Below are 18,969 nucleotides of genomic sequence, written 5' to 3'. Positions count from 1 at the left end.
CATTGTCCGCAAAAGTGCATTGGAGATTTCTCTTTGCGCAGTAGCGACATGGCTGATTGCCACAGCACTTGATCTTCCGCTCTCGGCAGGACGCGCACCTGCTCTACTATGAGTGTCGAGTTGGTGCGCATGGCAGACCTTTCACTACGCACGCTTGGGGTGTTCGAGCAACTTCCTCAACCGGAGCAGAAAGTCGAGCTCGTTTGGTTGCGGGCTCAAATGATGTCATAGCTCATACATCATGCTGTGGTAAGATCAGATGGAAAGGACACAAGTAAGAATGCAAGAGTGGACGTATTAGGTCGAGTCTTGTGGTTAGACATGACATTGTCATGACAAGAAGTCCCAAGGCCCTACTGCAGACCCATTTTACGTAAAGGCCGCTAGCTGAACCCGACCTGGATCTGCTCCGAGTTCCTTAGTCCGTTACATTGAACATCAAGCCTCATGACCTCAAAACACAAGTACCAAATTCCGACCCATTGTTGCAGATCGCAAGCTCTACGCGAGCTTCAAAAACTTGTGCACGTTGTCGAGTGCAGCTATAGATGTGAGCACCTGCGTCTCTGCTGTCGTTGCACCGATGTGTGGGGTGCTGATAACCTTCCCTGTTGCCCACAGCTTCTCATATTTCTGCAGTGTCGGAGGCTCTTCCTCATGGCAGTCCAGACCAGCACCAAAAATGTGACCCTCCTCTAAAGCTTCCACCAGGTCATCTTCATTGACGATACCTCCTCGCGCAACATTGATTAAAATCGAACCTTGCCGCATCATCTTGAATTGAGTGGCAGATACCATGCCTCTTGTCTTCGCATTGAGCGGTACATGAATAGTCAGGACATCGACGTGAGGCAGCATGTCTTCCCACTGATTGACCCTTGTATGTGGAATATCAGCCCATGCTTCAGTAGACGCGAAGGGATCGCAGGCATAGACTGAAACCCCAAACGCACCGCTGAACATGCGAGCAACGGCTGTACCAATGTTGCCCATGCCAACAATGCCTATGGACTTTCCAATGAGTGTCATGCCACAGCAATGTTCCTTTCGAACTTCTAACCCTGCTGCCTGTTTTGTGGATATAACGCGTAGCTGTCGCGCAACTGCCATTGTAAGACTGAGGACAAGCTCTGCGACCGATTGTGCGTTAACGCCAGGGGTATTGAGGATGGCAATCCCAAGTTTCTCGCATGCATCTTGGTCGATGATGTCGATGCCAGTGCCTTGTTTTCCGATCGCGCGTAACTTTCGTGTGGAAGCGATGTCGTCCGCCGTGATTGTCTTCTCCCGTATGAGAATGGCATCTGCGTTGTCGCGCCAGTTTTCGATTTCGGGATCGTCGGGTAGTATCGTTGTAAAGAGACGTTGGCTATGGCGGACAGCCTCCTCAGGAAAATTTTCGAGGAGATAGATGTTCTGCTTAGATTTCACCGCACATCTATCGACGTCGTCTGAAGAGGTCTCGGCGTAGTCAATTCGAGAGGGTGCCATGTTGAGAGTTCAAATCAGCCGGTATACAGGTAGTTCAAAATGAAAGTACGATTCAAGAAGCAATTGATAAAAGTGCTTTCTCGATATAAATAATGAAAGACTCGAAAATGTTTTGAGGGACGCGACTCAGAATGTGACTTTTTCCATGGCTTATATGTTAGGATAATTAGATGTGCTTCACACTCCTAGTCGTTACCTAGGTAGCCCGTGGTCGGGTGCGGCGTCCGAGGCGTGCTGAGTCCTTTAGCAGCCATTACGAAGTGCGGCTGTCACATCCGGCGATTGTCTAGCACGCTAGGGGCGTGCGGCTTCAGCATCCGACGTGAACTTGAGCCCTATGTTCTCCGCACACAGATGGCGCCCCATGGGGAAATCCCTAGAGGTTTTCCACCAGCGCAAACAGAGTCTGGAGTTGGCCACACTCTGGAACTATAAGAATCTTAATGGTCAAAATTTCATGGTAGCATCTGAAGTCAAACTTCTTATCCGATAAAGAGATCACCACACCTTACGACAAGTACACTCATTGTGCGATATCTTACCATGTCCGAGTCGATCGAAAAGCGTGGCATCGAGATGGTCGAGGAGGCAAGCGAGAAACTCGAGGGCGGTCTGATTGTCACCTACCACATCGATCCCAAAGATGAGAGAGCTGTTCTGAGGAAGCTTGACCGTGTCATCCTTCCTCTCATGGCTCTTGTTTACTTCTTTCAATGTAGGCTCTTCCCTTATTCTGACCAGGCCTTTTCTAACATAGCAAAAAGACCTCGACAAGCAAAGCATCAACTATGCTGCCGTCTTTGGTCTTGAGGAAGATCTGAAACTGTCTGGTTCAGAGTTCTCGTGGGCCATCTCCATCTTCTACTTTGGTCAATTCGTGTCCGAGTACCCTGCGGCGTATCTGATGAGCAGATTTCCTATCACATTGTTCGTCGGAATCACAGTGATCCTTTGGGGTATCGCAGAGATGTGCTTGGGGGCCACCACCAACTGGACAACAATTGCTGTTGCTCGTTTCTTCCTCGGTCTGACCGAAGGTGCAGTCGCGCCATCTTTCATGATAATCACGAGTGGCTGGTACAAGCGCAGCGAGCACCCGATCCGTATTGCGTAAGGCCCCTAAACCTCCTGTCTACATCGTCCACTAACATGCATACAGCACGTGGGTTTCTATGTTCGGTATCTCGCAGATCGTCGGTGGTACCATGATGTACGGTATTGGCAACGGAAACCTTGCCTTGGCATCTTGGAGAGTGCTTTTCCTTATCTGCGGTGGACTTACAGTTGCCTGCGGTATCCTCTTTGTCAGTTTCATGCCACGGAGCACGACCACCGCTTGGTTTCTCACTGAACGTGAGCGCGCCATCGCTACTGAACGTCTTGCTGTCGACCGTGCGACACGGGATAGGTCTTCCTTCGACACCACTCAGTTGAAGGAAGCATTCATCGACCCACGCACATGGCTTTATGCGCTCATGGCTCTCTGCATTACGCTGCCAACTCCCATCGTCAAGTTCTCGTCCCTCGTCATTAAAGGATTCGGTTTCACCTCTTTCCGCACCATGTTGGTCGGATTGCCATCGGGTGGAGTTTCTTTCGTATTGGTGTGGATTGGTGCCCTCGGCCCTACCTACTTTCCCAATTCCCGCTGGCTGGTCGGTATCTTCGTCGCATTGATGCCTTTGATGGGAACCCTACTCCTCCTCCTGTTGCCGGCTAGCAACAGCTGGGGCATTGTCGTCGCCACGTGGTTTGCTGGCTCTACGGCGCCCCCGCTGAGCGTGGCTGTAGGCCGTAAGTGTCCTTGTACGAACTGCATGTGAGACATCTACTAACTCCACACACGCATATCCAGTCATGGCTTCGAATGTGAAAGGAAACACCAAGAAGTCGGTAGTGAGCGCGATTTTCTTCGTGTTTTACACAGTTGGTTGTATCACCGGACCTCAGCTATGGCAAAAGGAGGATGCACCACGTTATACCAAGGGATGCATCACCAGTGTAGTCGCCTGGTGTGCTTTGATTGTTCTTTTTGTAGTCCATTACTTCACAGCGAAAGCGAGCAACAGGAAAAGAGATGCAGCGACGGGAGATGTCTCTGTTCACCGAGGTAAAGACTCAGATCAAGTTGGCGTAAGTGTCGATTCAGATCTCACGGAGTGGCAGGATGCTCTCTTCAGATATAGCTACTGAATGCGCGCTCTCAACCAGTGTTATACGGCGCGATGACCCGTTGGAGTTCGAGAAGGGCCTGAATATGGATATTAGCTATATATCTGATTTCCATTTTTGATGTCTCTTACCAATAATTCCACCTCTGAGCTTTCACCTCAGCACGCTTTCCACAACCACATGGGCCATTGTCACGTTATATTCCAATACCGGGCGCGCACACACACACACACACACACACACACACACACACACACACACAAAAATGCGTCTCTCGAAATCTGAATGAACGTTGTACGTTTCGACATGACGAGTTAGGAGAAGCTCTGAAAGGTCCGTCCCAGCCTCCCTGATTTGATGATGTCATCAAAGCGCATGCAAAACTATGTACCAGTCTCCTTTCATTTTACGTTGTGCGCAACATTGCATCCTAGATCACACAACGATTCGTTTATAGTGTCATATCTTGGTTCAAGAACAAGGTCAAGAATCCTTGATTCAACGCGTGTCACGTTAGCTCGATGTGACACCGCATGGCTTGAGATATTTTCTACCAACACAACACATCAGATGACGTGTTAGTGCGATGAGAATCGATAAGTACTGTTCGTTGGTCATCGTATACGGTGCGAAACAAACGTATGATACACATGGTGTTCATTATAGGTCGTGATAGCTATACACATTACATGAAGAGCTGTGACTGCGTCACATGTGCTCGAACACAAGGTCGTATCGAGCTTATATAGGGTGCCGTAGCTTAATACATCGACGTGGTCGCAGGGTAAATAGGCGACGGAAAAGCCTGAATGTAGGACGACGTGATCGGGACAAACGAGTTCGTGTGCGTTGCGTTGGCCGGACCAGACGTAGTCAAATTAGCAGTAACCTTCTCCTCGCCTGTTGCGATGTCATAGTGGTAGAGGGTACGGTTGAAGTAAGCCAACGCGGCAACAGCTATACATCCCATGTTAGCGAACACCATCGTACGACTAAGCAGGTCGGAAAGAAGTTGAAAAAAAAAACACTTACGCTGGTAGTAAGGAACCTCATGGCCCGACTCGTAGACGCGCGCGAAGCTGAAATTGCCGTACTGGCGTACCTCGCCGTACTCTGTGCCATCTACAACCATGGCTTCGTAGCCCGCGGCACGGAACTTATCACTATGCGTGTATTCCATTGCTAGACTGATGGCTTCACCACCAAACCAATTGCCTAACCATATTAGCAGATTTCATAATGTTGTTAGAGACGGCGAATCTTACAGATGTAGTCAGCATCGCCATACGCCAGGCTGACGCGCACATCCTGGCTAAGCAAGTACTCTAGATCAAGCCTGAAGTTCGGGTAGATGAAGTCTCCCGTGTTCTGGAACGCGTAGTAGATACCATTGCTACCAGAGTAGTTGAGCGTAACACCGAGAGCATCTTGTACCTCTCCTAGGTTGAGGTAACCGGGGTAGTTAGAAGGCGGTGTTGGGTCTTCATAAGTATGTCGGATATCATAGACTCCGCGACCAGAATAGTAGTAGTAGGGAGATTCTACGTTGTCACGGCACATATCTGCCGCTTCGTTGCAAATCTGCATCTCACCAGGCGTCAACTCTGCCTCTGTGATCTTTGCATCGGCGTGGTAGTAACTGGTGTTGCCTTCGGCAGCAGCTCGGCAGAGATCGATCTGGTAGAGACAGCCGTTGTACATGTTGTTCGCGAACTTGGCGTACGAGTAGACAGTGTCATTATACGCCTTGATGCCGTAGGTGTTGTTAACGGCAAATTCCGGGTAGTGCTCAGCCTGAATGGACTCGTCGATAATACCGTTGATTATGCCGAGAGAGTTGAAGTTAAGTGGGTAGCCAGGCATGCTGCCGTTCTCAATTTTCAAGTTCTGGTTGTAGAAGTAGTTGAAGAAGGCTGGGCCATAGTGACCACCGTATGACTCAGTGAAGAGGTTGAAGTCTCTTGCAGCATTCAAGTCTCCGATTTTCGCATCGAATTTTGGAACAGTAGCCAAAAGTGCCTGGAAGACGTGCTGAATTTTTCGGGTGAAATTAGCTCAAGCCACCGGTGTTCAGCGTAAAGATTCAACTCACCCATACAGCAACTGCAGCAAGGTCAGTAGTATCAATTGTGCCGGTGTTTAGCGGTTCCAACAGGGGCCATCTCCCCGTAGCAGGCCATTCGCTAGAGTTGTAATGAAAGTCTTCAGAGAACGAATTGAAACTTCCTACACCCTGCTTCTGGTAGCTGAAACCTGTCCCGACAGGCTGCGAGATATACAGCATGTTGGAGACATTGTTCCAGCTGTAAGGATTGTATACTGCTGTAAGGTTGTCATCAATCATGCAAGGTCCATTCTCCTCGAACAGACCGATGAGCGAATCTGAGCCAGGCCCTCCGTTCAACCATAGAGTGAATGGGTCGGATGCAGGGTTGTTGCGGGACTCGAAGAACCAGAAGAATACATGGACCTAAAGGATGTTAGAAGCAGACCTCGAAGCTATGTGTGATGAAAGTACATACATCAGGTGTCAGATCGACATATCCAGAGTAGCTGTCCACGCCTGGAGTAGTCTCACAGATGCCCGGGTTCTTGTATCGAATGGTGACATTGTTCGGAGCGGTAGCGGTCTTGTAGTCGCTAGTCTCTTTAGGTAGGTATAAATGATCGCTCCGCTTGCTCCATTGCTTGTGAGAAACAGCAGCAACTTGCAAGGTGAGACTTGAGAGCGCCAACAAAGGCGTTGCTACTGACTTGGTAAGCATTGTAACAGCTGCAAACAAATTGCGCAAGAACAATGAAGGAAGTGCAGGAGCGACATTACTCTAGCGTATTTAAGCATTCTTGGAAAAGGCTTGTCAAAGCTTGTCGCATGCGCGTTGAGGTCACTATCTTGACTTGAGCGGGTGTTATCGAATCAAAGTGGCTCGCGCGTCTGACAATGGTTTTGCTCCTGCCTCAATAGGTCTAGATGCTTCGTACAGAACCAGCACCACACTGTATTGTGTATGCGACCTAACCGGTTCGGCCGCACGACGTTATTGCCGATGATAAGTCGTTACGGGCAGTGCAAGGACTTTCCCAATGTCTCATTAGCTTACGCGGGCAGTCGGATAATACCAAACCGGTCGGCAAATTCTGCATAGAAACGGTTGTTTTGAATTCTAAGATGTAGTCTAATGTGGATCTACTGATGTGGATCTAATGGCGGAAATAAGGGCTCTCTTCATATTCTTCTGTTTACCTCGCACAGACGTACCTTGACGATCTGTTCTCCATGCATTGCTTTTGGACAAAGGAGAGAGCTCAATCGTGACCAACCGGTCTCCTCCAAGACACAGCTACGCTCTAGCTTGTGGTTAGCGGAACGTTGAAGTTTCCTTTCAATTTTGTAACGCATTCCGTTACTGCTCCTCCCAGGTCAGGTTGAACCGTCCAGGTGCATTTTCATACTCCTTCAGACATGTCATCACCTCATCAGCACTAAGAGCCTCGGAGAGAATTCCGGCATTGGTGGGTGCAATAAAGCCGTTGGTCACAGCGTTCTTGACCCACTCAATAAGGCCGCTCCAGTAGCCATCCACGTTGTAGACTATCACAGGCATGCTGTGGATGCCCAATTGATTCCAAGTGGTGACTTCCATCAACTCTTCAAATGTGCCGTAGCCTCCAGGTAGAGCAACAAAGCCGCCACCTGGTCCTCCCTTGACGACTTCTTGAGCCATCATCTGCTTTCGCGTGTGCATGTCTTTGACGACAGTAGTGCGTCCGTATATTGCCGAGTCGATGGAGTGGCCGGTAGGATTGGAAGGGTCGTGATTCTGCTCAAAGGCAAAGACAGCGATATTAGTGTATATCTCATATACATTCCGTACAATCCCTAACTTACTTGCTCGAGTCGAGTGAGAGCGGCGGGGATGATGCCGTGAACAGAGTCGGGACCGGACAGCGAAACAAGGGTTCGTGCTACCTCACCCATGAGGCCAACCGTGCCGCCACCGTATACGAGCTTGGTGTTTGCTTTGTGGAGGGCATGTGCAAGCGATCTTGCTGCCTCCATGTGGACTGGTGATGTACCACTGGAGGCGCCGCAACTGTATTGCGGTTAGTAAATGGATATGCTAGCTAGCTCTTTATTGTTCGACGTACAACACAGCGACCACGGGCTGGTTGGTAGAGCCGTTGCTGGCTGTCGCGTCGTCGTTTGCCATGTCGATTGCGTGGATGATGAGTGTTCGGAATGAGAAAGCTAGTATCGGAACGAGAGCTGTCAGTAGCGATTGACGTGTTGAGGCGAGTGAGGGGCAGGGACACAAGGCTGCAAAGAATGGTTCAAATAACTCAAGATTCAGGCAACAGTCCCATGCTCCAAGGTGTCAGAGTGAGTCAGGCTGTACCCGATGGCTAATGTTCTTGCCGACTCATGGTTGCAGTCCCTTGGAGAGCGGTAGACCCTAAAGGGTATGCAGTTCGGTAAGCTGCATGTCGTCACTGCCACCTGGGCCGGGATCTCGCTGGCCCATGTGGCTAGACCCTGAGCCGGGATAGGCAGGCACGGACCTCTGGGAAGCGCCAATTCCTCGGGAAGTCTCCAGGTCATCTGTTCAGACCTCATCGCGAGCCCATCATCCTTCTACACCTAGCAAGCTGCTCAAGACGGAATTTCTGTTCCGCACGTTGCCACCATGCCAGAGGCACAAGCAGCCGCCGCACCGCCTGAGGAGGGCAAGAGTGTATGTCGCGAACGAGACCCCTCCATTTTGCGATACCCAGCTAACGGCTTCACAATAGCTCTTCAGGTCGATCGCGCAAAGCGTAGGCATCTTCTTGCTTATTCAGGGTGGCATGAAGTACATCATGCCAAAGTCCCCTCAGACCGCCCCCGCCGTCAACGATGCCGCGCAAACTGGCTCCGTCGCTGCTGTCAAGCCGTCTAGCAATGTCGTGATTCCCGCGTGGGAACAGCGCCCACAATCTCTCGATCCTGGCGCTCAGTGGAACCCTGTCCCGTATGCTGTCGCGCCCATGTGGCCTGCTGGCATTGAGATGGACATCGCCATGTACATCTCCTCGTCCGTCGCCATGCCCCCGCTCAAGTCGATGCCCAAGGAATCGCTATTGATTGACGAGAAGAACTTCAAATTTGGAGATTACAAGGACAACAGAGAGATCCATACTGAATTCAAAGTTCCACGCGAGGTGCAACATAATGCCACTCTACTTGCTCACTTCTATGTGGCGCAGAGCGGCAGTGTGCTCGATCCCGCGCAGCCAGGCTATGACACCAGCAAGGCCTATCACTTTATCCGCCCACTGTCCCAATACCAGCCCAAAAAGAAGATTGCGAAGACTAGGAACTTGCTGAGCGATATGCCCGAAAGAGACGCCGTCGAGACTGAAGAAGAGAAGAATGCGCCAAAGATCGTGGCTTCCTACTACCATCCCAACTTCACCGTCTCTTTGATCCCCGACGCGGGTACCATGCAGTACGCCACCATGCATCCCGGTCCAAGGAGATTCATTACAATTGAAGCCACTGGTGCACGAGATCCGACTGGTCAACACAGTTGGTACTATCCCATCGTCTTCACAAACACTTTCTGGCAGCTCAAGAAGCACATGATTGAGCTGAACGACACTGTCACAACCCTCCCACTCAACGTGAACCTCAACAACCTTGCCCACTGGAAATACAACATCTTCGCAGCAGTCGACGAAAACCTCAATGCCAACGCCAGGGCAGCCGCTGCCGGTCAATCCACCCCCGGAGGTGGCGATGGCTCTGAGATGGAGATGTTTAAAGAGATCCTCATTGACAGCAATTCATACCTACTCGCCATCACCGCAGTCGTCTCCGTCTTCCACATGATCTTCGAGATGCTCGCCTTCAAGAACGACGTTCAGCATTGGCGCAAGAAGAAAGACAATGTTGGAACTTCAGTCCGTACTATCCTCGCAAACGTCTTCATGCAGGCCGTCATCTTCCTCTATCTCATCGACAACAACGAGAATACGTCTTACATGATCCTTTTTGGTCAGGGTATGGGCATGGCAATCGAAGCATGGAAGATTACCAAGTCAGTCAATGTGCGCATTCGGCAAACAGCACCCGGCTCTCTGCTTCCTTACACCATCGTGTTCGAGGACAAGCACGTCCTCTCCGATACAGAGAAGAAGACAGAAGAATACGACGCCATCGCATTCAAGTATCTCTACATGGTCGCCGTACCTCTCCTCATCGCCTATGCGATCTACTCTCTCATGTACGAAACACACAAGTCGTGGTACTCCTTCATCATCACCACCCTCGTCGGCTCCGTCTACGCCTACGGCTTCCTCATGATGGTCCCCGCTCTCTACATCAACTACCGCCTGCAGTCCGTTGCCCACATGCCCGGACGCGCCATGACATACAAGTTCCTCAACACCTTCATCGACGACCTCTTCGCTTTCACTATCAAGATGCCTACTCTGCACCGTCTGGCTACTCTCCGTGACGACGTCATCTTCTTCGTTTACCTGTTTCAGACTTGGAAGTACAAGGTCGATTACAACCGTATCAACGAGTTTGGACAGGGTGGTGATGAAGAGGAGGTCGAGGAGAAGGATGCCAACAAGCCACTCGCTGCGCATCCTGGCGGCGATAAGAGCTTGAAGGTGCCTGACGCTGACAAGCTGGAGAAGGTGCAGAAGGAGAAGGCGGAAGCACAGGCGACAGGTAGCCAGAAGAAGAGCGGTGCTACCAAGAGGAAATAGAGCTCTCCTTAAACATGAGGCAATAGGTCTTGTTTAGGAAACTTAATAGCTATACAGTATCGTATGATTTGGTGAAACTCATCAAGGAAAATTATCACTATTATCACTATGTCTATTATCAGAAGCCTTGTTACTAAGATGCATTTTATCCCTTCGACATCTTGATCCGTGCAATACCAATTGTCAAATCCTGTAGTCTGCCAGAGTGCTTGATTCTCCTCACTGGCCGCCACATGTCTGTTGGGTACGTGCATGTTAGTCATGTGTCAGTATCAAACTCAAACAAGCGTGATATGCAGATGCACGGGATGAGAACTGGGCGAAGATAGAAGATCGTATTTTCATTACAAGGCCAGTAACCAGGGTAGATATACCAGAGATACTAGGGATATACCGCCTAAGCGTGAATGTAAATTAACGTATTGGTACACTTGGCTGGTTGATTTGGGAAACCTTTGGGATATTTTCGCTCCCACCGTGTGCCAGTGCTGGACTGGAAAACAGGTAGTCGCAATCGCAATCGCAGCCGCAACGCCTTGCAATGCTCTTGAACTAGGAAAGCAAGCGGTCCACCGTGGATATGCTTTACCGCGGTTCCGATGATGCTCACAACGTATTCGTAAAGGACAAAGGTCAGAAAGACCCGTGTTAAAAGACTATCACCTCTGGCAGGCTAGTCGGTTGGAAAACAGTTGTGTACAGAAAAGTGATTTAAATCAGAGTGCCGGCACAATCACTGTGTTGAAAGCAAGTCATCCCTGTGGGAGTCATGAAAACCCTGGCAACTGGAACCCGAAGCCAGGAACTGCAGGTGGGACAGCAACGCCCTGCTCAGGCCGGGGCGAAATGTGTCGTGGGTCGTTGACGGCACGATGATCTTGCTTGCGAAACTTGGCTGGACCGTTGTTGTCGAAACCACCACGCCCGCCAGCGAGATCGTTGCGTCCGAAATCTGCACGTTCACTGAAGTCATTTCGTCCGTTGAAATTACCACGTCCGCCATGGTCTCCACGGGCATTGAAGTCACCTCGATTACCGAACCCCCCACGACCACCACGAGGGGCATCAGTCGGTACACGTCGGCTAATGGCTATATTTCGTTAGTCGTGTGACGAAGGAGGGATCGGTATGCATACCTTTGGAAGAAACACCTGCACCAATCTCGATGTCAGGCTCTTCGATTACCATGCCTCCTTCTAGTGGCCGGCCACCTGTTCCACCATGCTCAGCGGTCAGAGCCCACTTGCGATCAGCATCGGTAAGACGAGAAATGGGAACTACACTAATTCCCGTGGTGTAATCACTACAGTCACGAGGACCAAAGCCGACACCCCATCTCGTCTAGTATCGTTAGTAAATGAGGCAGGTACTCAAAGAACAACATCCTTACCTGGCGCGCTTTGGACTGCGCAGCGGGATCCTGAAGAGTGTCCATACCCTGTTTGGCAGCAACAGCATCCGGGCGGGTCAACATCTTGACGAAGGCATGTCGCTTATCCTGATTGACAATACATGTTTGGACTCTACCGAAACGAGCGAATATGCTTCGGATCTCACCTTCCGTCCCACCAGCACCACCTACGAATAATGTACGACTGAGAACCCTGATGTGATCGCGCGGAAGAGTTTCGTCCCACTCAATATACTTTGACTGGCCATACGCCGCTCTAGGTGGACTCGGTTGCCGCCGCGGCGGAGAACGCTGGCGATATTCATTACGATCATTACGACCTCCCCGCTGTTTACCACGGCCACGACCGCGCTCACCTCGCTCAAAGCGTTGTGCATTGCCTTCAGGACCTGCATTGGGATCGTACACACCATATGTTGGACTCTCCCGCCGATTCGGGTTCGGTGGGGATCTCACAGGCGATCGTCGACGTTGATAGTCAGGCGATCTGCTACGATCTCGCATTCTAGTATCGTTCAGATCATATCTGTCTCCCTGGTTACCGTTCTGTACAGCAGGCTGAACCTGTGATGTCTGTGCAACAGCCGGAGGCGGCATAGGCATTCCGCCATTTTGGGCCATAGCCAATGTATTCAATGCCTGTATTGCCTGATCGGGTGGGATAGAGCCAGCAGTCATGGCCTTTAAAATCTGAGTCACGATCTCATTCGTACCAGCAGGCGGAACAGGCATGTTAGGCTGCCCAATTACTCCAGTAGGTGGCGGAGGCATAAATCCTGGAGGTGGGGGCGGTACCATATTCTGCTGAAAAGGAAATGGAGAGGCTGCTGCAAGTGGGGGGTTAGTTTGCCCATTATGCTGACCAACGCCAGCGAGCGCGGCGAAAAGAGCACCTGGGTCCTGCGGAGGTTGGGGCATAGCTACAGGTGGTGGTGGTGGTGGCTGTTGGTTAGTGTGGCCGTTGAAGACTGGGGCTGAGCCGTTGCTCTTAGGCGGCTCTGACGGCGCTGGCACATCTACGTTCCCTACTGGTTAGCTATATGGAGACTGAAGTACGGGCCGTGACCTACTATTTTGGCCTCCATTCAGCTGTTGCTTGAAGCCTGCTAGCATGTCGAGCGGGAAGGTTTGGCCACGCTCCCATATGTCTAGAAGTTTCGAGATCTTCTCTTTCTGTGTCTCTGGAGCTGACTGAATCAAGTTGTGCATCATAGCTGGAAGCACGTCTCGCATCATTTGCACTCCTGAAGCATATGTTCCTTGGGCAGCATGCTTAGACACGGTCTGACCGGCCTGCTTAGCTCTCTCAACCCATTGGCGGGCGACTGCATCTACGACGTATAGTACTCCTAGCTTGTGTGTGGCGACGCTGTTCTGAAGCTGTTGGGCGATCTTTTGAACGATTACGGAATGAGACTATATGTGAGTTGAAATACTTAGTACGGTGTCCCATGTGCACGAAAGATGTGTAGGAGGTCCTCGCGACTGGCATACCTGGATGTTGTCTACGCATAGCTGCGTGATAGCCTTGATCTTGGTTGGTGTGACACCGGGCGGCTTGAGGGCCTGTAGTGACTGCAATTGCGTGCCTAATTCGTCCATGGCTGCCATGATTAGGTTCAACGAGCCAGATCAGACTTGATGCGAAAGAAAGAGACGTGTCGGTGATAGCGTGCTATAAGAGTTCAGCGCGGTGGTGAGAGAACCGAGATGGCAAACGCGCAAGCACTTTACTCGAACCCGCAAGATGACAGCCGAAGCGTACAGATCTAGGTAGTACGATGACTGGAGAACGAAAAGTGCAGTTGAGCGAGCTGAGCGCGAGATGCAATGCGCAGTGGGGGGATTGCGCTGACGTGTTGTGTAGGGTGAGGAAGCGGACTGTTGCGCGATTCAATCTAGAATGCGACCGCGCGCAGAGATTGAGATGCGCCAGCGATTTCTACGAGATTCGCAGCGAACCAGAGTTCAAAGAAGCAGTGGGGATAGGTCGCAAGAGTTGAGGCTGATCTACGTCAAGGGCGCAGTTGCAGTGCAGGCGAGTGAGACCTGTGTGATGGAGTCCAGAGGGATGGCTAGGTGCCTCCTTCGTGCCGAGTTTGAGAAAATGGCGCTAGCAGCTGACACGTGACGACATGATGGAGTGCTCCACCCCAGCCCGGACTTCCAAGGCTGCTGGCCGGACGCTTGCAGCATCTGGGAGCCCTGCATTTGTTGACCCAACAATGTCCCGGCCTTTCTGTACATGTGGCCTCTTCCAGTTGTATGACCCACAGCAGAAACTGTGCCTTGCATACGGCATACGAGCATTTTCTGTCTGCATGTTCTTTGCTGCAGTCTCCAAGCACGACTAATGCTATGCCGAGGCGATAAGATGTCCTGTTACATGTTCCAAGCTTAGCTACTCCATACCATGGCTTGTATACACGGACATGGGCAGTAGCGGCTACGTAATCGATGTCGAAGCACAAGTGGACATGGGCACGACAACAACATGAGTTCTCCCGGTATGCTATATGCGGGTCATGGAGTGAAGGCATTCTTCACTTGACAGCAATTGTCCAGGGGATCCCACAGCTCCGGAACTGAGGGACTTCCGAACGTTGCCCGCGCGGGTAGTATTCCTTTCGCTGCATGGTTGCGCGACCATGACGACCGTGCGAGCTCCACCGATATTTTCTCGCATCGTCCCGATCGCAGCCTTTTAACTCGCACCCATCCACCCGCCCTCTTGTCCTTCCTCACACATCACTACAATGGCATCTGCTCTACGACTGTCGAGCGCTTTCCGCGCTGCCGCCCCTCTGCGGACCACAGCCTTCAATGGCCTCCGCTGCTACTCCAGCAAGACTCAGGTATGCCCACTTGCTTTCTCCAGGCTAGGAACTACGCTAACCAAGCCAATTGCAGTCGCTGAAGGAGACCTTCGCCAACAAGCTGCCCGGCGAGATCGAGAAGATCAAGAAGCTCCGCAAGTACGTGCTGTCATGCCCGCACCCGCCGCAATGCACCGCTGACATCATATCCTAGGGAGCACGGCAACACTGTTGTCGGCGAGGTCACTCTCGACCAGGTCTACGGTGGTGCCCGTGGCATCAAGTCCCTCGTCTGGGAGGGTTCAGTTCTCGACTCTGAGGAGGGTATCCGCTTCCGCGGCAAGACCGTATGTCCTAGCATTTTTTACCGCTTTTCTGGAACCGCTGCTCATATGTGATAGATCCCCGAATGCCAGGAGCTCCTCCCCAAGGCCCCCGGTGGCCAGGAGCCTCTCCCAGAAGGTCTCTTCTGGCTCCTCTTGACCGGCGAGGTCCCCTCCGAGCAGCAGGTCCGCGACCTCTCCGCTGAGTGGGCTGCCCGCTCCGACGTCCCCAAGTTCGTCGAGGAGCTCATCGACCGCTGCCCCAGCGACCTCCACCCAATGGCTCAGTTCTCTCTCGCCGTCACCGCTCTCGAGCACGAGTCCAACTTCGCCAAGGCCTACGCCAAGGGTATGCACAAGTCGCAGTACTGGGAGCACACCTTTGAGGATGCCATGGACCTCATCGCGAAGCTCCCCACTCTCGCCGCCAAGATCTACCGCAACATCTACAAGGACGGCAAGGTTGCTCCCATCCAGAAGGACAAGGACTACTCGTTCAACTTGGCCAACCAGCTCGGTTTCGCCGAGAACAAGGACTTCGTTGAGCTGATGCGCCTGTACCTCACCATCCACACCGACCACGAGGGTGGCAACGTCAGCGCCCACACCACCCACTTGGTTGGATCTGCTCTCAGCTCTCCTTACCTGTCTCTGGCTGCCGGTCTCAACGGTCTTGCTGGTCCTCTCCACGGATTGGCCAACCAGGAAGTCCTTGTCTGGCTCCAGAAGATGAAGAAGGCTATTGGCAACGACCTCAGCGACCAGGCCATCAAGGACTACTTGTGGTCCACCCTCAAGGCTGGCCAAGTCGTTCCCGGATACGGCCACGCTGTTCTCCGCAAGACCGACCCCCGCTACGTCTCCCAGCGCGAGTTCGCTCAGAAGCACCTGCCCGACGACCCCATGTTCAAGCTCGTCAGCCAGGTCTACAAGATCGCCCCCGGTGTTCTCACCGAGCACGGCAAGACCAAGAACCCCTACCCCAACGTCGACGCCCACTCCGGTGTCCTCCTCCAGTACTACGGCCTCACTGAGCAGAACTACTACACTGTTCTCTTTGGTGTATCCCGTGCGCTCGGTGTCCTTCCCCAGCTCATCATCGACCGTGCCGTCGGTGCCCCCATTGAGAGGCCCAAGTCTTTCAGCACTGAGGCTTACGCCAAGTTGGTTGGCGCAAAGTTGTAAGCACGTTACTGCAACGTGCTCTACAGTCAGGAGAATGTGGGGGAATTTGTTTGACATTCTAAGATACCTTGTCCTGTGTAGAATTGCAATGTAAGGATAGGGAATGGGAGCGTTACGGCGCTATATGACTACTTTTCAGTAGACGACCTGCTGTAATCTCATGTCTTGATGACCAGAAATCTACTCTCCATGAAGTTCACCATATTGTGTTTCTGTGCACGACAAATGCCGATGAGCACGTCCGGAGATGATACGACTGCACGAGTTTGGCCCAATTGCAGCGGTGCAAAAAGCAACGAACGGTGAGAAAAGTAACCGGGATAGTCGGGGTGTGGGTATCCCCTTTCGTTGAGCGATGGGGAACCGATACGGATCGTTGAGCTGTGCAGCGCGCCCGACGCCAATCCGAGACCCAACAACTTGCAGTGCAACTGATGTCGTATGGAGTCGTACGTAGAAATGGCAAAAGCAAGCATGAAAACTCTCGCATTGGAGGGAGCGACTCTGCACAGGAACATGGATTGCAAAAGCAACGGTAGACCCCTCCAGCATGGTACAGAGGTGCGGAAAGCATGAGCGGGACATGGCACTTCCGCCAAGTGGCCGATAGCCTCAGGGACAACCCCAATTATAGCGCGCCCGGACGGCGGTCAACCAGAGCAACACAGACCACCTCGCAAGCTTATACCGTTTTTCTATGCATCCCTTTCCTCTCTTTGCTCACACACTTGATACCACTCACATTTGCGACGAAGCACCCTTTTGCCTTGGTCAGGCCGCATATCTTCGACAAGAGAACCCCAGAGAATGAGCTCCACACCTGCGACGGGCGTCCCCAGCATGGCCAGGAACGGCCCGCCAACGCTCGAGAAGAAGCCGGTCAAGTTCAGCAACTTGTTGCGTGAGTCTGTCTGCAGATGAAGAGTCTTGATGTATGCTGACTGAAACCACAGTTGGTGCTGGTCTCAACATGTTTGAGTAAGTAAACACAGCCCACTTCGACCCCAGGACAGGATTGGCACTAACTGAGCCCTACAGAGTAACAACTCTGGGACAGGTACGCGATTCTGAGAACTACGTGCTTTCTGGAAACACACTAACGCTGGAAAATAGCCGTTGGAGGTCGTCAAGACTACCATGGCTGCCAACAGGTCTGAAGGCTTCTCGGGAGCTATTGGCCGCATCTGGGCGCGTGGAGGTGTTCTCGGATGTCAGTACACGTTGCGTGACTTTCAACACTTATCACTAACAAGCATGCAGTCTACCAGGGTCTTATTCCATGGGCCTGGATCGAAGCCTCCACCAAGGGAGCCGTCCTCCTCTTTGTCGCTTCAGAAGCCGAATACTACGCCAAGTCGTTCGGCGCTCCCGACTTCCTTGCTGGTATCTCTGGTGGTATGACGGGTGGTCTCGCGCAAGCCTATGCCACCATGGGTTTCTGCACTTGCATGAAGACGGTCGAGATCACAAAGCACAAGGTCGCAGCCACCGGCGCGAAGCCCCCGGGTACGCTTGAGACCTTCATGCAGATTTGGCGCACGGAGGGTCTCCGCGGTATCAACCGTGGTGTTAACGCCGTCGCGGTGCGCCAGGTCACCAACTGGGGATCTCGCTTTGGTCTGTCCCGTGTTGCGGAAACCGGTATTCGCAGGGTCATGGACAAAGAGCATGGCGAGAAGCTCTCAGTGGTTGAAAAGATCACTGCTTCAGCTCTCGGTGGTGGTTTGAGCGCGTGGAACCAACCTATCGAGGTCATCCGCGTTGAGCTCCAGTCCAAGACTGTTGATCCTAACCGCCCCAAGAACCTGAACGTTGCATCAGCGTTCAAGTACATCTACTCGAACAACGGTATCAAGGGTCTTTACCGTGGTGTTACTCCCCGCATTGGTCTTGGCGTTTGGCAGACGGTCTGCATGGTTGCTCTGGGCGATGTGTAAGTTTTGCCATCACTACCACATGTTCGCAGACACGCTAACCAATCTTTAGTGCCAAGGAGGCTGTTGAGAAGCTCACCGGCGACAAAGTCACTGCGAAGCATTAGATGGCGTTCGGAGTCTCAATCTACCGGGTTTGATGTTCAAGCTATGATCTATCCAATCGGGTTACGAAGGCCCTCGTCTTCGTATGGGAGAACACGACTAGAGATATATATATGACTATTATGTTCATATCGCGCAATAACACTATAATACCAATGAAGCTGAAAGGCCTCTGACATGGAAATCTGTTTTCGATCCTACGTCCATGTGTGAAATTCTGTGAAAATGCACCCTATACAGACGTTTCCCAGCACAAAGAAGATTGACATTTCTGGGCTTTGCTTTGTGAAACAAATCCTTAATATTCTCACGTTGTCTTGCCTGCGTGGTCTTATGGGATACCACTCCGACTGGAGTGTGCGTTACCACTCATTAGATCAGACTTCTCCATATCCTTGGGGTAGTCGCAGCACGTTGGATTGACCAATCATGAGACTGTGCTCGACGCTAGCTCACGTCACACGCGTGCGACCAACCCACGTTCCTTCTCTCGTCTTCGCTCTTGTATCACCTCCCTCCAGGCAAGAATGCGGTATTCGCTATGTACCAACGTATCGCTTGTATCCCAACGGGATATCATCGCGGAGACCAAAGGGTGAGTTATTTGCTGGGTTGACTAATTTGCTTCTCAAGACGGCCGTTGACCCAGAATAGTTTCCCGACAAAGTCGCACAACCAAGTTTGAGAGGATGGCGTTGCGACTTGACGGCACTTTCGCATCGATATAATCTCTATTTCCTCGCCTCTGTCGATGAAGTTCATGTCTATCAACCCAG

At 51.8% G+C, this 18,969-nt stretch overlaps 8 protein-coding genes across 8 annotated transcripts; 4 read left to right on the top strand and 4 right to left on the bottom strand.

Moving 5' to 3' along the window:
- Positions 1-501: 501 nt before the first annotated feature.
- On the bottom strand, positions 502-1,491 carry AA0111_g4970 (hypothetical protein; the record flags this gene model as incomplete). Its single annotated transcript, XM_028651030.1, has 1 exon — positions 502-1,491. The coding sequence occupies one exon, from the start codon at positions 1,489-1,491 to the stop codon at positions 502-504; it is 990 nt and encodes a 329-aa protein (XP_028507738.1).
- A 543-nt stretch (positions 1,492-2,034) lies between these two features.
- AA0111_g4969 (hypothetical protein) lies at positions 2,035-3,684 on the top strand (the record flags this gene model as incomplete). Its single annotated transcript, XM_028651028.1, has 4 exons — positions 2,035-2,206; positions 2,256-2,601; positions 2,651-3,285; positions 3,347-3,684. 4 exons carry the CDS (start codon positions 2,035-2,037, stop codon positions 3,682-3,684), a joined length of 1,491 nt encoding a protein of 496 aa, XP_028507618.1.
- A 739-nt stretch (positions 3,685-4,423) lies between these two features.
- On the bottom strand, positions 4,424-6,428 carry AA0111_g4968 (Carboxypeptidase S1 A; the record flags this gene model as incomplete). Its single annotated transcript, XM_028651027.1, has 5 exons — positions 4,424-4,620; positions 4,696-4,878; positions 4,929-5,694; positions 5,756-6,133; positions 6,186-6,428. 5 exons carry the CDS (start codon positions 6,426-6,428, stop codon positions 4,424-4,426), a joined length of 1,767 nt encoding a protein of 588 aa, XP_028507619.1.
- Positions 6,429-7,067: 639 nt separating this feature from the next.
- AA0111_g4967 (hypothetical protein) lies at positions 7,068-7,874 on the bottom strand (the record flags this gene model as incomplete). The annotated part of the gene is made up of 3 exons (XM_028651026.1): positions 7,068-7,484; positions 7,553-7,757; positions 7,813-7,874. 3 exons carry the CDS (start codon positions 7,872-7,874, stop codon positions 7,068-7,070), a joined length of 684 nt encoding a protein of 227 aa, XP_028507677.1.
- A 474-nt stretch (positions 7,875-8,348) lies between these two features.
- Positions 8,349-10,419, top strand: AA0111_g4966 (Cleft lip and palate transmembrane protein 1; the record flags this gene model as incomplete). Its single annotated transcript, XM_028651025.1, has 2 exons — positions 8,349-8,396; positions 8,455-10,419. 2 exons carry the CDS (start codon positions 8,349-8,351, stop codon positions 10,417-10,419), a joined length of 2,013 nt encoding a protein of 670 aa, XP_028507678.1.
- Positions 10,420-11,186: 767 nt separating this feature from the next.
- AA0111_g4965 (hypothetical protein) lies at positions 11,187-13,432 on the bottom strand (the record flags this gene model as incomplete). The annotated part of the gene is made up of 5 exons (XM_028651024.1): positions 11,187-11,509; positions 11,556-11,760; positions 11,810-12,846; positions 12,901-13,246; positions 13,325-13,432. 5 exons carry the CDS (start codon positions 13,430-13,432, stop codon positions 11,187-11,189), a joined length of 2,019 nt encoding a protein of 672 aa, XP_028507620.1.
- A 1,154-nt stretch (positions 13,433-14,586) lies between these two features.
- AA0111_g4964 (Citrate synthase) lies at positions 14,587-16,154 on the top strand (the record flags this gene model as incomplete). Its single annotated transcript, XM_028651023.1, has 4 exons — positions 14,587-14,685; positions 14,741-14,805; positions 14,861-14,993; positions 15,048-16,154. 4 exons carry the CDS (start codon positions 14,587-14,589, stop codon positions 16,152-16,154), a joined length of 1,404 nt encoding a protein of 467 aa, XP_028507621.1.
- An 840-nt stretch (positions 16,155-16,994) lies between these two features.
- Positions 16,995-18,195, top strand: AA0111_g4963 (Citrate/oxoglutarate carrier protein; the record flags this gene model as incomplete). The annotated part of the gene is made up of 6 exons (XM_028651022.1): positions 16,995-17,055; positions 17,108-17,132; positions 17,193-17,211; positions 17,268-17,364; positions 17,415-18,087; positions 18,141-18,195. 6 exons carry the CDS (start codon positions 16,995-16,997, stop codon positions 18,193-18,195), a joined length of 930 nt encoding a protein of 309 aa, XP_028507623.1.
- Between the last annotated feature and the right edge of the window lie 774 nt (positions 18,196-18,969).

This window comes from Alternaria arborescens, assembly GCF_004154835.1.
Source record: "Alternaria arborescens strain FERA 675 chromosome Unknown contig_9, whole genome shotgun sequence".
Lineage (NCBI taxonomy): Eukaryota > Fungi > Ascomycota > Dothideomycetes > Pleosporales > Pleosporaceae > Alternaria > Alternaria arborescens.
Note: the sequence above shows the minus strand (reverse complement) of the source record. Positions and strands in the feature narration are given on the sequence as shown.